Raw genomic sequence first — 17823 nt, 5'->3', positions numbered from 1 at the left:
TCGACTAGTTACATTTAAGGTTTAAGCTGCTCTAAATTGCTTACCAAATTAAAATACATAGTGTTAACTTTATCTTGTTTATTTTATAAAAATAAGAGGCAATCAAATAAAAAGCAATGCAATTTCAAATGCCCATCAGAAGCTAGAATAAATAATCAAAAATGATTTGGATTCCCTTTTTAGGATTTAAATTGCATCAACTAACACATTCAAATGGCTCCGTTTGCGTGTGTGCGTGCGGGTGTCTGTGTGTGTAAACGTCTGTTTCCCTTTCCGTTAGCATTTTGTGTCTGGTTTCCGGCATTTTGTGTGCGCCATTTAAAATTGTTTTCCACGATACGAATCTGCCTAGTGCCCTCCGTTTTCCCCGAATGGCGAAAATTTTCGTTTTTCGCAGACACTTGAAGCAGGAATTGGAAGCAAATTGGCGGCCTCGGGGTTACGAAGACATTTAAGGGCCGACAAGGAAATAGGGAAATAAGAAAGAGGGCCAAGAAGACGACCAAGAAGTTTGAAAAAAAATGTTAGGTAAATTGTGTGCAAGCGATAGAAATCTCTCTGAATATTTCCCCCTTTTCCTCCATCACCATTCAGAATATTTCCCCCTTCTCTGCCTGTTTCCTGTTTCCTTCTCTTTTACCATTCTTTCATATCCGCTCTCCTTGCATTCATTCCAATTTCTTTCATAAATATTTGCTCTCTTTGTGTGCTTAATTCATTCATCAAACTGTCAAATGAATGTCAAAACTAATAGAGCTGCTTACAAGCATATTTCCACCATGAAAAACATTCACGAAGGCAGTCGAAAAGGTGGTCAATTATTAAAATGAATTAGTGGGCGCAAGTGGGTGGCCTAAGCGGCTTTTTTCCTTCTTTTGGCTTTTGTAAAATTGTTTTTGTACAACAGGTAGCATGGCAAAAAATGTTGGAGAAGCTTATCACATTAGCCAAGTCACTCAATCGTTCAGACTTCACCGTTGTTATATAATGTATTGTTAATTATTATTATTATTAATTAAAAGAATAACAATCGAGGTAGTCAAATATAAAATATCTCATAAGTAATAATATTTTCTTAACTTTTTTGCCAATTTCTGCCCTTTAATGGCTAAATAATTAATTTTAAATTTTTAATTTTAGTTTAATGCGGTTTTAAAATTAAGGTGTTTACAAAAGAATAGGATACGTGAGGGACAATGGCAATATCTATAAAACATTAAAATACTTAGAAAATTAATTTTATTTATTCAAATTAAAATTAATACACATTTATTAAATGTAAGAATGGCAATCCTTCAATTGTGCTGGAAAACAATTAGGCGCAACCAATTTGGTAATGGTTATTTTACCAAAACAAGCTTTATCACCAATTTGGGCCTCGCTCTTCACCAGTTATCAGTTTTAATATTTGATTTTGTAGCAATCGCAATTTCTTGGGCTGTTGGGCTGTTTAATTAGACAAACAGCTCTTCACATTTAACGCATATTAATTTTCAACTACGCCAACTTGTCGTTTCACTTTTTTGAACTTTGCCCCTGCGGCGTTTTCATTATCAGCGTTTTGCTTGCTTGTTATCAATTGATATCATTTCATCGCCCCCGCACTGATGTACTTCACATTATACAGCAATTTTCTAGCATTGATTTCTCACATTTCAATCATGTTTTTTTTTGTCTTTATTTCGAGCTCCTTCTTCGTTTTCAATTTCAGTCGAACGTTTGCATTTTTCGGCAGCAGTAACAATTAAAACAAACGGCCGATTGGCAGTGGGTTAACGGTACAGTACATATATAAACCAGATCCTTAGTTAAAAGTGTAATAAAAAGAGAGTTAGCTGTGAAATTAAATTTTATTTCAAAGATAGCCGGAAAACAAATAATAATGGACAGTGTGAAAAACAGGGAAATCTGCAACTGACAAGAGAGTCGAATACAACTGTTTCTCTCGAATGGCAATTAAATAGCTGAAAATATGTATTTAGCATTAAATTTATATTGGCAAGAATTTATTGGCATATATTTACTCAATTCTTCAAACAATACAAAATCGGGTGATTTATTTATTGAGGATTTTTTTCTTTTGTTTATTTTTTTTTTACTTTAGGGAGGCTGATAAGATTTCAGGTGGCTTAGTAATATAATAAAACGCTTCATTTTTAGGAAATGGCAGTACAGAAATAAACTATTTCATATTTCATAGGTTCATATTTTTACACATAAAAATTTGAATTTAGTTCAAGGGCGACAATTGTTTTTTTAACATTTTGTTTTTTAACCTTAATACTGTTGTGTATAAAATACCATAAGTGTATTTGTCTAGAAAAAGGTGTAATAGGAACCTTGTGACGCATGCTAGAAATATTTTATATCAAAACTATTATTAGGTTAAAACTAAATACGGATTATGGATATATACCATAGCCTAAAGCAAACAATCCAGAAATAAAGAGAATTAACAATTATTGTTTTGCAATTATTGTTATTATATTAGTTGCATAAAAAATGTATTTCTTAAATACATTGACGGATAGTGACTTTATTGTAAGAGCATTTGTTTGATAATTGTTTATATTATTAAATAAATAATCCCTAAAGAAAACATATTTATATTAATGTTTAGCTACATATAACTGTCTCTAAAAAATGTTTTTTTTTTAGGTACGTCTTTTATAAATATTTTTGTACACCTTTAGTCGTAGAACTTGGAACTCAAATGCTAAGATATCTTATTGAGTTGGTAATTATTGAGTAGCTTTCTTGATTTTATTTTCACTTTTTTCCTCTGAAGCTTCGTCCACCCATTGGAGCTCATTATCCCGTCCTGTTTGCAAATGCTCCTGCTTTCCTATCTAAAATTTCTTTATTCCCTTCTCTGTTTGTCTTTTCGGGGCCACAAAGACAAAATAGCAATTGCAGATAGACAATCGAGCGTATGTTCAAGAAGAGGAAGTGAATGAGAGATTTTCCTCCGCCATGTTTTCCTTGTTTTCTATGCATTTACGCTCGTTTTCCCCGCCACACATCCTTTCCACAGTCGCTTCCTTCCACTCGGTTTTTCTACCACTCATTAAATGGCGCGTTAAGCGAGAAGAGAGCAAAAGTAAATGGCAGTAATGCACTCTTTAAGCTGCTTAATTGTTGCCAAATACTTGAAGGGTTTACTGCACTTAAGGAAAATAGAATAAAGAAAACGCTTTTCTTTTTTAGTTACCTTAACCTTTAGACATTCAAAATAAACGTTTAAAATGCGACACAAGATGTTTAAATAAGTCAAGTTATTGCAATTTTGCTGCTGCTTTTGGGGGCTCTTTAAAAAACTTCTTTGATTGCATCCGTAAAATGTACTATTTTGACGAAAATAGCAATCTCACATGGTTTGTTTCTATGTGAAATCATTCGAGTCTTAAAGTCTTGATCTAAATTCTTTGGGCAACTTGAAGCTTGAGCGGCTCATAAATCTTTAGTCGCCGCCATTCAAATTGCTCAATTGATGGCGCTTAACAATGGCTGTCGATGGGAGGCCACGTCTGATGGGCGAGACCAAAGGATTTTACCCCATTTCCTATTGTGCAGCCAGACCTGTTTGACGGGAAAATGGAGCGGGGTTTCGCTGGAGCGTTAATAAGCCCGGCAACAAGAGGAACAAAGTGGTTTGCAATCTATGCTGGTTGTCAGTCTCGTCTTGGAAAAACTGGCAAGTTGGGGTTCAGAGACAGCAGTTCGGAGCGCCTTTGCAAATTTCCAATTCAAAGCAAAGAAAAACTTCAGAATTTTGAATTTTTTTTAAAATTTTTTAAATTTTGGGATGTGATTTTTTTTAAATGAAAGCAGACATTAAATATACAAAGGTAGAATTTGGCAAAAAAAAGGATTTCAACAAAAAATATAACAAAGCAAACCTTTTAAGGAAGTAACAAATAAAATTTGGTAAAAATAGCGTTTCTTTATAATGTGTATAATTTATCACATGATATTTAAAAAGATTTTATAGAAATTCCATATACGAGTTAAAATAAATTATTATTGGATGCCTTAAATAAATTTATACAAATTGCAATACCATTTCTAATTGTTAAAATTTAAAATTGTTAATATTATCGCTAAGTCTCTTCAAATTAGACGCAAATAATTAGTCTATTACAATTATACAAATGAAGTTTTAGTGAGTAAAATAAGATCGGTAAAAGTTCCCTAAACATATTCCTGCATTGGTTTGTCTTTCGAATAAATTGTCTGAACAAAGGCCAACCAAAGGCCAAGCCATGGATACTGTTGGCCCACCCGAACCTTTTGTTTTGTGTTTTATGCGCCAGACAATTTGATTTCCCTTCTCCACACAATGGTCCCTCCAAGAAGACCCTCCATTGTATTAATAACTTGATGCCGCCTGAATTGAACGAACACTTTCTAATCCTTCGTTGCAGCGCAGGATGGCAGCAATCAAAAGGAGTTCTCAGCCGCGGCTGCAGCTATATATATTTCTGTGCCTGCTGGCATCGGTGTTGGCTTCATTACCGGAAGCACTTACAGGAGCAGCAGGAGGTGCACCAAGGATGGATGTACTAGGACTATCGCCAGGACAGAGGGTCCTGGCTGGAGTGCCTGCATCAGGTAAGAATTGTTAGTCAGCAGTGTTGCAAACTTGGCTATCCACTTTAAAAATGTTACTATATATAAATATTATAGCGCTTGAAAATGCATTGTTTCTGATCTGAATTTAGAGTTCTTACTTCCTTCTAATCCTTCATAATGTATAGTTTTTAGCAAGCTAGCCGGTATTCCGCGTTCGTAAATTTTTAAGTACTAATCCAAAATATGTATGTATGTATTTTGCTCTCTCCCAAATTACAACAAATTGAGAAACAACTTAAACCCAAAAATGTTATAAAGAGGCGGAAAACCAAATTCCACAGCTTTTTTTTCAGCATTGATAAGCCACAGTTTTTGACTAAACATCGAAAAATGTGCACAAAAAAAAATGAGCTATGCAAATTAATATTTAATTATTTGCAAATGTTTTATCTCGTGGCTTATCAATAGTGACTAAAGCATCTGCACAATTTGGGTTTCCGCCTCTTAATATCATATTTGGTTTTATTTTATGATAGCTTCTAAAGGCCTCTTCGAAAGTATGTTAATTGATCCAAAATCAGTTCGATGGTAACATTCAACTTTTGTGGTTCTACGTTCGCAAAATGCACAAGATTGTATTTTTTTTGGTATATGCCTTCGTCAACCTGACAAATTCAAAGGAAAAATGCTCTTCACGATGTGTTTTGACTGATGCCCCAAATCAGTGTGGAGCGTTTTGCCAGGCTTCACTGCGTCCACTTTATGATGGCCTTGCCAACCTTCGACATCAGTTCAATACCCTCGCTGTTATTTTAAATGCAACTTTATCAGCTCAAAAGGAGTCAGTGGAAAAAAATGATAGGATGGCAGCCCAGATCAACACGTCGGTGACCAAAAGTTCAAAAGTTCAACCTGGATTTGAGTTGATTGGCTCAAGATACTTTTACATAGAGCACAACGTGAAAACGGATTGGTATTCTGCTAAAAACTTATGTCGTCAAAAAGGAGGTTATTTGGCAGCCGTTGAGACAAACGATGAGTTGATAGATCTTCAACGTAAACTTGAAGGTTCCAAATATTACTGGCTAGGTATTAATGATGAGAAAGGAGAATACCAGTTAAAATCAGTAGCCTCCGGAAAAATTTTAAATTTATGGTTTGGAAGAGAAGCTGTGCCCTTAACCAGATTCTGTATGTCGACCAAAAAGGACGGTCTATATTATGAGTACTGTGGTAAAAACATTCATTTCATTTGCCAATCAGACGATACAGTTTAGTTCAAAAAGAAGCGAACTTTACTAACTGGCGTTGATTTCTATTAACTGCCTTGCCAAAATCACGATATTGTGTTATATTATAAACTCTATTAATACTGCAACTGATGAAAAATGTGCTTAAGAATATCAAAACATTTTATTGTGTTATTGTATTAATTTTAGGTCAAATAAATTTTCAAGCTATCCCAATTGTGTCGCTCTTTTATGGTTGTCAGTTCTGATTTTCTACTCTTGACTCTAGTTTTCCGTAGTTTTCCAATTAGCTTTGTTTATCACGCATACGCACTGTTGTCTCCGCTGGAGTGTCAGATGGAGTGGAATCTCAAGAGTGGTGGGCGGAATGTCAACGCATTCTTAATTGGTATTTCCCTTTTCACCTATACTACACTAAGTTACAACAGATCTGCAATCTGCGCGTATTCCCATTCCTATTCCGTCGAGAAACCGAAAATAACTCAAGTGTCTCTGGCTCTAAGCTCACCACGCCGCTTCAAAAACCTGAGAACTAAGCGACGGGGAGCTGGAAAGAGGCAACAAGGGGTTAAGATGGCAAAAAACAGTCACGAGCAGCTGCAGCGAAACGTAGGCACTCAAACGAGCATAAATGTTAATGTGAGCTCTGGCTAAAAAGGAAATTTTATATGTGCACAAGTAAAGGTTCAACTTTGGGTAAAAAATAAAAAGAGCAAAAACTTTTAAGCCCATTTTATAGCTTTTGCAAATGCTAAGAAATTGAAAAGTATTTAAAACGTTTATAAATATATTTAGATTAATAAAAAATGTAAAAATCATGAAAGATATAATAAAAAAGTTAAAAGTAAATAGTATGATTAAATGACTTTGCTATAATATTAAATATGACTACTAGTTGTGTCAGTCGTATCTAGTAACTACTGTACTCTTATCACTTGCTGAGCGTTTTGTGTGACACTATTATCCCACTTCTTCTTCTTCATATTCTCGTTATTCTTCTATTTTCTTCGTGTTTTTTTTCCGGCGCTGATAGTCGACAATCGCTATATCCGCTTGTTGCCTGTTTTCGCTCCCTTTGGACCTTCGGAATGGGACTATCCACATTCCTTTCCCGCATCCTGTATTCCTTGTCGCACCATTGATCCGCGCCATGCGAAACCTTACCGCCTTGCAACGTTTCCGTTGCAGCAAACGTTGCAAGCGGAATTTGATGTCGCTGGTGTCATTTGTCACGCGTTGTCGCCGCCATCGTTTGTTTGTTTACCGATGCGTTGCTTCATGTTGCTACTGCTGATGTTGTTGCGCGTCGCGTGTTGTCAGCACAGTAACACAGCCCTACACTCTGAGAAATATTAGTAAAGCTCAACACTATAGCTAACTAATGTAGCGAGCTAATAACCTTAAATACTAAATAAATTAAATAACATTTGATATTAAATCCAAAAGAATCCCAAACGTTTTTATTATGTGAATGCAATTAAGGAATTTAGAATCATTTGATTCCATATCTACTAACGCCAAGCTATTTTTATCTGTAAAGTGAATATAGTGAGAAAATTTAACATGAGTATTTGCCACCATTGTAATTGTAGAATTATTTGTTAAATTAAATTTAAATTTGTAACTGTCTGTCTTTATAAAACAAAATTATTAAGTTAAATTTAAAATACCTATTCCAATAACATTTAAGCTCTTTTTTTTGCTTTTCGCTGCCTGAGTGTGTGTGTGTGGGTGTGTGGGCGAAGTTTATTCTTGGCATCATTAAGCGCCGACGACAACACTTAACACATATTGTTGCCATCCACTGGCCGTGCTCCTCCTTGACACCGTCTGCACGAGCTCTTCCTTTTTCCGCTGCCACTCTACACAATTGAGGATAAGTAGTGCCAAATGCCGGGGAAGCCATTAAAATGCAAATTTCTAGTGGTCACGTGATGATGCTGTAGTTCAACTTGGCCCACATAAACACCCAGCGAAAACAAACAGGCCGCGAACAGCGGTGAACAGCCAACTGACACTAACTCAACAGCAGCCACTGCATCATCGGCGACTTTCGCTTTTGTAACAAACAAAAAAACAAAAAAATAAAAACAAAAAGAGAAGAAAACGTTGCCTTCACTTTGTTGCTGGCCTTTCCTCTTTCGTTTTCCCATTTCGCCGCTTTCCATTTGGCCATCTGACATTTTGGGTCAGTTGTCGCATTTGTTTTCCGCCCGCTGTTGTGTTTTTATTTTTGGTTTTGCTTTTCGGCCAACTTTCAACTTTAAAATGTGTGATTTATTGCCGCGGATGCAGCGGAGAACTTTTTTGCGGTGCGTTAAACATGGCGTATGATTAACGTCAACGCGGCGTATGCGTAACGCGAATTTCTAGGCAAAATGGCAGTAGCAGCACTTAGCGACAGCTCAAAGCTGCGGAAAAAAAGAACTAAAACGAAACGAAACGAAACGAAAAGTTCCTGGCCAAAGCGATTCTGAACTGCAGTTGGAAATTAGTTTCGAGTGACAAGCGCATAATTCGTACACAACTTAATTAAATAAGTTTGCAATCACTACGCCAACGGAGGTGCAAACAATTTTGTATTAAATGTCAAGGATAAAAACCTAATTATAAGTTTTTAGGGCTGAAATCCAGGGCATCATTAATCTAAGGGTTCATCTAAAAACCTAAAATAATATTAATAAAAACCATAATGTTTATCATTAAAATAATCGTTTAATAAATTAAGGAATGAAGATCAAAAAAGGTTTTTCTCTTAAAAAAAAGATGGATATTATTAAAATGAAAGTTTGATACTTAAATAACATTAAAAGGCACTTGGAAAGATAAACATAAATCAAATCCTTGTTCCTTCTTAAAACGATTTTTTTAGCTGCATTATTTGTATTAACCCATTGAAACGGAAATTAGAGAGTCATTCAAAGCTGAATGAAGCATCCTTTATAAAAAAAAGGTCTCCGTTTTTGGACTTTTGTCAATCATCGGCCTTTTTCTTCATTTTCCCAGGTGATTGCCAAGCAATTTGATTTTGTCCGTTTGGCCTGATGATTGGGCAGAAGAATTGTTCTCGTAAATGTTCAATTGATTGCCAGCTGCCGTCGACATAATGCCATTCGAGACCCTGAAATTCCTAATGACTGCAATTCGAGACGCTTATCAAAGATTCATGTGCGCATTTGCCAATCACCTAAAGAGCGGATCGCATTTCCCCATCCGCATTTCGCCATTTTCCCCTGCCATTTTCTGGTTTTCTGTGGCGCTTGCACTTAACTGACAGTAAGTAGCTAGTTGAACCCAAACAAAATGCTTGGCGCACAATCTGAGAACAAAACAGCACTTGAGGAGGCTTCAAATACTCGAGTACTTTGGGGTTTTCGAGGGTGGGTGCCGGGCGCATTGGAGTGTTTTAAAATTAAATTTCTTGCTTAGCCAGACTACTTAAAAAAAGAGACTTACAGTGAGAAAGAGAAAGTTTTCAAAAACGATTTACCACAAAAGAACTTAAGTTAAAAAACCTCAACTGAAATAGAAGACGTGGTTAAGGTTCGATTACCAAAAGAAACCTTATCTTTACAGAATTAAGCATTTTTCTCTTTGATTTTATTACTAGAGTAAGGTCATTTAAATAATTTCATATTTTAAATGACAGCAACGCGCATAATAAAAAACTTAAGTCTAACTTAGTTCTATGTTTTCAAAAGGATTTGAATAAGGAAACAGAGACTTTTAGTTCATTATATAGAAATCGTTTCTTTCTGTATTTTTTTTGAAGACTTTTATATTTTTATTTTTACTCCATACTTAAGTACTTTTATTTAAATAAGAACGCTGTATTTTGTAATAAATATTATCAAACCTATTAAAAAAACCTATGTTATTTATTTTTAATAGGAATTATAGCAAACCTTTTATAGCGACTTTTTGTTGGTTAATTAGGAATTGTTTCTTACAGTACATTTTCAAAGCCCTGTCTTTTTTATTGTGATTGCAGGTCGTACCCGTTTTTTGCTGTACCAATTAGCTTCGGCCATAAATTCAGCCGTCGGCCTGGAACCGCCGACGCTGCAGGAAGTGGAGGTGGTCGATGTAGTCGAGGACCAGGAGCAGTTCCTGCTGGAGGGCCCGGATCCCAACTGGCTGGCCGCAATGGCCAATGAGTTTCAGGTGAGCGGGCTCTTAGCCTCTTAGCTCTGGTCTCGGAATCGGTAAGCCAGATAATTCCTGGCAACATAAATCACGCTGTTGTTGCTGCTTAACTTTTTGGATGGTGTATTTTTTTTAACTTTGCCCCGGATATCTGTCAGAGCCTGTCTGCATTTCGGTTGAAAGGGGGTTTTTCAGGGGCGATGTGGAGCCCTTGGAGGAGCTTCTCCAGGCACGTGACCGCATCGTGGTCACGCTCCAGTGCCGCCGGATTTCATTTACAGCCAGCAGGCACGCCACGTCGCTTCCCCGGATTGAAAACAATCAGGCAGCAGCTGAAGATTTATCAGGGCCTTCAGCTGCCATCGAACCGAGGGGCAATAGCCGATTTAGCCCAGAGCCGAGTTTATCATTTGGTTTAGGATTACACCCCTCCAAATAATTACTGCAGATTATACATCTTGGCGGGCACTAAACTTTCAATTTCAATGGTTAATAGCGGCGTGTAAATTGAGCCATGAAGATTATCGCTTTTAATACATTTTTTAGAGGCAGCCATCAATGTGTACTTTGTGTGTTAACAATAGTTTGAAACTGAAAACTTTTAGTACTTGCCAAAACATATAAAAGACTTTTCTATGAGAAGAAGATTTTCCTGTACTACCTCACCACAACTAGTACAAAATATCAATGGGCCTTCACTAAGTGACTGTATGTAGATAACATTCCACTGGATTTCAAGTCAATTCCTAAAAGGATTCCTAGTTGGGCTCACATTGCATCAGTTTGATTAAAAATGCATAGTTCTCCTTAAGTATACCAATGTGGTACAGATTTATCAAGCTTATACATTTTTTATGTTTAGTCATTAATTTATATCCTATATGTTAATTGGAGTAAGAATTGTAAAGTTTTAGTACTTTTTAAAAAATATAATAAATAGATATTTCTTGATTCATGATTTTTTATACCATATTAATCTTTACTAGTTAAAAATATCATTTGGCATCCAATAAGTGACAATGTAATAAACTTTCAAACAGATTTCAAGTGAGTTTCTAAAAGGATATCTAGTACCTGCCTTACAATGCATCAGTTTGATTGAAAATTCATAGTTCTCCGCAATAATCACATCATCAACTTGGCAGAAATTGCCTTAAAGCAAAAGCAATTTCACTGGACGAGATTGCAGGCAGCTGAGGCCCAAAAAAGATTGGATTATGGCATGCATCGAAAGTTTCTCATTAGCACTTGCATAAAGAGATGGTATCTTCGGCAAAGGATGGCCACAATCTATGCCTGAGCTTGGTACATGCTCTATTTTCACTCGCAGCATATTTTTCGAGGGTTTGGCCAAAAATTTAAATAACTGCCTTTCTGCCCCAGGGAACTTGGACTTGAGAGTCGATTTTGGTTACCCCATCTCCGTGTTTTTCCTTACTGCATTTTGCAATGTTGCTGGTCCTGTGGCTTCTGTTGTGGCTGGTTGGTTCGCTTTGAGACATCTGCTTTCAATTTCGCAGATTGTCCCGCACAAATAAATGCAAATTTTATGCAAAACAAACGACACTGATAGTGGGAGATATATGGTTTGCAGCAGAAGAGCAGGGGAGTTTGCTTTGTGTTTTTAGTTGGTACTGATAAGCGCCTTGCGGGTTGCTTTGTACTTAAATATTTTTCATACTGATAAGGAAAAACCTTATGGTTGTGACAGAGCCCCAGTTTTTATAAATTGGATCCATTTTGTTGCATATATTTTACTGAGAGATTATTACCTTTAATATTGATGGTGCCTAAAACATCAAGATCAACTATTTAAATATGTCTTTATACATTTTGCCATTTGTTTTTGTTGTATTATATCCTTTAAAAAAAATATATATAAATAGGTACATATAAATAAAAGATAAAGATACAAAAATCTAACCAAGTTTGAGTTTAAACATTTTTATTGCTTTTGTTGGCAGTAATTTACTTATTTTGTTTTAACAAAACAATTTCATTTTATATTCCGACTCTTTTAATTAAAAGTTTTAAATTAATTAAGAAGTCACAACAGTTCCTTTAATATAAACGGTTAAGCCTGTGACATATCTTATTTAAAATTCAAACATTTACATACCTTTAAGGTTAAGCAACGAAAGTGCTACCCAAAGTCGTATTAGTTTCTTATTTATTTTTCAATTCTATGTAGACACCTCTTCCTTGACACAAAGCCTTAAATTCAATGAATTCAGGAACTCGAGACTTCATTATTTCTGGCCAAGCCGAGACTCAGTTGGATTACTTTGCGGAGCCAAAACCGCTGTTCATTAGGCTGTTGGAAGCCCAACCAATTGGACTGCAACCAAGGTCCTCCGTTTACTCCTGAAGACGAGAAAAAGGCACGGAAAATGTCCACTGGGGATTACTTTGCTTAATTCAACTGCAAATGAAAATTGTTTGTTCTGTAAATTCAATCTCTTGGTGTCTTGTTGACGTTGTCATTACGCCGATGTCTGGCTCAGCTGTTCGTCGGAGGCCCAGGGCCCTCACTTTTCACCTCCCCGATTTCCCCGACCATCCCGATTTCCCCAATTTCCCCTCTTCCACCGCTGCCACCTATCTCTGCCATTTCCAGTGAGTTCATCAAAGCGTAATCTGCACAAAATGGCGTCACTTCCTTAGTCGAGGCGCTCCTAGGAAAAAAACAACAAGCAAATGGCCGGGAACTTTAAGGCTAACTATGCTGGGGACTCTCTAAGAATCCGAGGAACACCCAGAACACCCGAATTCCCCCTTGCTCACCTAATGGAGTCATAATTCTTCAGCTCGTTAGCAATACATGCAACGTAAATATGCTATGCCAGGCATTTCTTTTCGTCCTTTTCACGTTTTTAAGGGCCATACCCTGCAGCCGAACTGATCGGTCGTGTTGTAGTTGGCCACTCGGTTTGTGTCAGCTCATATCATCTTATTCAAAGTTCGATAGATTCTAGTTCAAATTGCCAAACAAATTGTTTACGTAAAAAAAATTGTTTATTTAAAATGTAAACTAAAAAGGTAAACAACAAAGCCAATGTTAAAAATCAGTTATTCAATAACACTTAGATAATTTTATTCCTTTGAATTAATTATGATTTGAGTTTCACCTTTCCACTTTCCGTTTTCTATTTTTATGTACCCCTAAGGGGTATTTTTTGGCTTAAATTTTGTTCCAGCTACCTCCATCAATTTGTTTTCCATATTCCTTTAGGCGACTTCCTCTTCGCATCTGTGTCTGCAGGGGGATGTATGTGTATTTGTGTGTCTTCTCAGTGTGTGTGTGTGTGTTTGTTGGCGTTAAACCTTTTCGCCTTTCGGGCAGCCGTGGGCGGTAGGCGTGAACCAACAGAAGAACCGTCTTGGCAGTGGCCGCTCAGCCTGACAAGTTGCTTAATTGAAAAGTGTTTTGTTTGGCAAGCCTCGGGCAAGGCCATACTTGTGCACTCAGAAAAAATGTGCCTCTAAGTCCTCCATACTTAGAAAAAAGTGCAAAATTTTATATAAAAAAATAAAAAACAAGAAAACAAGATTTTAATGTGAGGTTCTGGGAAATATTTGTTATAATAAAAACAAAATTAAATTAAATTGCACAATTATCTTTTTTAATGACTCCGCAATTTACAAACAAATTTAGCTAAAAATTTTTCTTAGTCATCACAAAACTTTCTCCTTAACAATAAAAAATTTAACCAAATTTACTACACATATAAAAATAATATTTTAAAGTGTTTTCTAGCTTTCGGAAGCTTAGCACCCACTGCTGATTTGGCAACTTTAACGTTCAATAATTTGCTGCTTATTTATGCGCTTGCTTTAAACCCGGCCAAAAAGTAACAAAGGACTTCCGCTTTTTCGCAAAGAGCTCCTTCAAGGATTCTGTGATTACGCATGGGGTGGAGAAAAAGTGCCGCATATTTATCACTTTTCCTACTTTTTATTGCTTCCTCTTTCGCATGTCGTCTCTTCCTTCGTCATAAATAATTATGTTATTTTAGATTCTTCTCTTTTTTTTTTTTGGCCCCTCGCGTTTAGTCGAGATAAATTGTGGCAATAATTATCGCACATTTTTCACAGCGACATTTTTCAACGACTCTCAGCATGAATTCGGTGACAGTTTGCGTAATTAAGTCGACATGGTGACTTAATGACGCTGCCACGCCTCCTCGCATGATAACTCGGCACTTATGTTTATGGCTTTTATGTGTTTTTAATTAACTTTGATGTTGACTCGGCAAGTGCTTACTGGGCCTTGCAGCCAGCCAAATTAACCTAATCAAAAGCAGCACTCGACTTTGTCTGGAGAAGGCCGAAGAACACTCCGTTTTCAGTTTGTGTTTCTGGCCAAGTCGCTCTTTTGTGTCTCAAGTGTTTGTCTGTTTAATTGGTAAATTTAATTAGCCGGCCACCGGTCACCGGTCACCTGTTTGTGTTTGTTTATGTTTGGTTTTCTCCGCTGCAGTGTGAAATTCCATTTTCTGCTCAAATTTATTAAGCACGCTTCCAGATTTTGGCTAGGTGGCTAAAACTTTATACACTGCCGATTCTGCCTTTGGGTCCTTACTTCGCAAACGGAACTTTAGTTTACCTTTTGCTTTAACTCTGACGTCAACGGAAATGCAACACTCTCTGCCTTCCTGCCACGCCTCAATTTTCGCCCCCAGTCAGTCAACTGAGGCCAATCAAATGGGGTTAGGCACTAAAGTTTGGGTTTTTGAAATTGAGATTAATAAAATTAAAAGTGTTGTATTTTTTTTTAATTTAGTTCATTTTGACAAGATCAGAAAAATAAAGAAACAATATGGATGTTAAAGTTTTTAATTTTAATATAATTTTAATTAATTTTAAAAATAATTTTATAAGATGATAATTTTTTGTCATTGCGAGAAAATAAGTTTGTATGTATGTAAGTATGTATGAACAAATATAGTTCAAACCAAACATATTTAATGCAACTAAGTAAGCAATGTTTTTGTTTTTAAAAAATCTATTTCATTTTTTTGTTTATTTTGTAAATCAATAGGGCAAACTTTCTCAACAACCCTCCTTGGCTATAAAATATATAACACGACTAAACTGCTTTGGCGCTGTTTACTGCAGTTTTCAATTAAGTTGCCAATGTCCCTCTGCCGGCAATTTCCCTGTTCCCCAAACTACAACTCAGCCAATGTTGCTGCTTCCCTTTTTAATTAGTTGACAAACTTGCACATTTTTATCGCCGCTCGTTCGTTGTACCTTTGCTAACTCGCCCCTGTTTGCACATCCCCTTTCGGCCGTCACTCTCTTATTAATTTCATTTTGCACTTGTAATTGCCAGTATATATCGCATCGCATCGCTCATACGCAGCGTTGCACCGGAAATTAATTTCCGTGCGCTTTCGCAGGAAGAGAAGAACAAGAAAAAAGGACTGTCGGGCTGGTTCCTCAACAATGTCATGACCAGCAGGGCCGTTAACTAGGAGATAGTTGTACAGGGAAAAATTATGATCAATTCAAAAAGAGTTGGTAAATAAAATAACTTTATCTGTGAGTGCAGTTTTACATAACATTAAAATTATAACAATTAAGTTCGTGAGTAAAATACGTCTAGTTAACCAAATTTGTGAAATGTACCTTTCTTTTACAAAGTTTGTAGCTCAAGATTAGGTATTTAAATATACTTTTACTACAACAATTGAAATAACATTATTATCTTTGAATTGAATATTATTTCTTTGTGTACTTGCTTATGGCTCCAAACATCTCATTCCTTTGCTGCACTTGTGACCGGAATTCCTTAATAATAATCTTGTCTTCTTTGATTTCAGAATGTGCCGGTGTATGAGACTTTTCCGGCGGACTTGCAGAGCTGGCTGATGGATGGCTACGGCATCAGTGCCACGGATGTCTACCGCAGTTGGAATCGAGCGTTATTTGGAGGAAGGGCAGCCACCCGCACCCAATTGATCTGCACTGCCGACGGGCAGTGCTACGAGGTCAACAAAATCGTCACTGCCTGCTGCCCATTTTGAGCACTCAATAAATGCATTGAAAACAATCAGGGAGGAAATCATAAATTTGTGGCACACACACAGCGCACAATCCAATCGATTGGCAGGCAGTTCCGGCATTGTCCGCAATGAGACCATTAAATACCGACGCTCCTGTGGCCGACCACGTGGTCAATGGTCGATTGTCGTTGGCTGTTGGCTGTTGGTCGTTGGTAGTTGGTCGTTGGCCGGTGCATCTGTTGACCAGATTGGGGGAATGGGCTCCGTAATCGAAAACGGAAGCTGCCAACTGTCAGTTAAGCTTTTTGTGTCCGAGTAGTTCAGTTAACTAACCGAGATTTTCCGTCATGCGTGCGGGTTCATTATTCAGTTTTTTTTTCTGTTATCGAACGGAATGAAACCCAACTGAAAAGGAAATTTAAATAGTAATATGCCTTGCTTTTAGCATCGCTATATAAATTTTAGATTGCTAAAGGCCATAAGTCAATATCTGTCATGATAAATGGGGAGATTAATCTTAAAGTAAATAATTAAATTAAGTTTTGTAATGCATTTGCTGGTCTTTTGCTAAGGTGATTTTTAATTAAGTAGCGCAAAGCAGAGAAAACAATTTTGAAATTGTCGACCTTTTAAAAAAACATAAATTGCTTCTTAAGGGATCTAAAACTAGGAAAAAAAAAAGAAAATTTCATTGAAGTTATTAAATCAAATAAAAGGAACGGAAGTTGTAGTACTTGGCTCCAAAGGTTAAAGGTTATTGATTGGTTTAGTTCGTCAGGTCAGAATATTATTTATTTATTTTATACTCTAAGCTTGAGTCATTTTTTTGAAATCAATTATTGATTTTTAATACCTTTTAATTTTAATTACCTAAAAATATCGATATTTTTGCTGAATAAAACTAGGGCATTTCAAAGTTGGCTATAGTCAAAACAAGACACTCCTTTGGTCCTTTGAGCTCTTTATGCGTGTCTGCAATCAGCGACAACGAATGTTTCCATGTACAGAACGCGTGCCAAAACAAAAGGAAGGGAAAAATGCAGCAACAAAAACCGGAAAAGCGGCGACAAAAACAACAACAACAACAAGAACGGCTGCATCAAGAGGGAAAATCAACATGCAACAACGAAAACGAGCAGCAGCAACAAATGTCAGATATTTTCCTGTTGCTACGTTTTTCTACTTTATTTTTTCTCATTTTGTGTGCGAGAGTATTTTTTTCGCATCGCCATCGTCTCGCAATTGTTTCGCTGGTAAACAATGTGATTTTCAGCGTGAAATTTCATTCAATCGACAGGGGAGGAGGCTATATGGCTATAGCCCCCTGTTAGCCACACCTCGGTTACCAATTCATTCGACTACCATGGTGGGCAATTTGTGTGTGCAAAACAGTGTCTGGCCCAAAAAATATGTCGAGAGGTTTTTGTTTTAATTTGTCCTTTTTCAGTGCATTTTTAAGCGAGGAATGCTTTTTTATAGTAATTGGTGATTTGCTGCCTTTTTCTGTGTAAAATTGCTTTTAATTGATAAAATTGTTTAAATACACGGCATTTATATATGTATGTACTTCTTTTTTAACGCTTCTCGATGTTTTCATTGATTGTTTTACATTTTTTAAATCCTCAATTAAAGTATAATTTTTGTTCACTTTTCCATGTCATTGACATTCAAACACATAAAAACCATGTTTATTGCATCCTATACATTTGATGTTTTTATAAATGTGATATGTTTTTTTTTTGTATAATATAGATATTATTTTAAATTTCTCTTATCTAAAATAATATTGTGGCATTTAGGATAAATATTAGTTAAAATGGCAATTGTTCTTTTAATAACATTACTAA

General features: G+C 36.3%; 1 protein-coding gene across 1 annotated transcript; it reads left to right on the top strand.

Annotated features, from left to right (window-relative positions):
* The first annotated feature begins 1700 nt into the window (after positions 1-1700).
* Positions 1701-15997, top strand: LOC108099804. The gene is made up of 4 exons (XM_017203429.1): positions 1701-1778; positions 4425-4611; positions 9814-9986; positions 15794-15997. The coding sequence occupies exons 2-4, from the start codon at positions 4431-4433 to the stop codon at positions 15995-15997; spliced, it is 558 nt and encodes a 185-aa protein (XP_017058918.1). The 5' UTR covers positions 1701-1778; positions 4425-4430.
* The last annotated feature ends 1826 nt before the right edge of the window (positions 15998-17823 follow it).

The sequence above is a fragment of the Drosophila ficusphila genome, unplaced genomic scaffold (assembly GCF_018152265.1).
Source record: "Drosophila ficusphila isolate 14025-0441.05 unplaced genomic scaffold, ASM1815226v1 contig_106, whole genome shotgun sequence".
NCBI lineage: Eukaryota > Metazoa > Arthropoda > Insecta > Diptera > Drosophilidae > Drosophila > Drosophila ficusphila.
This window is presented reverse-complemented; position numbering and strand designations above follow the sequence as displayed.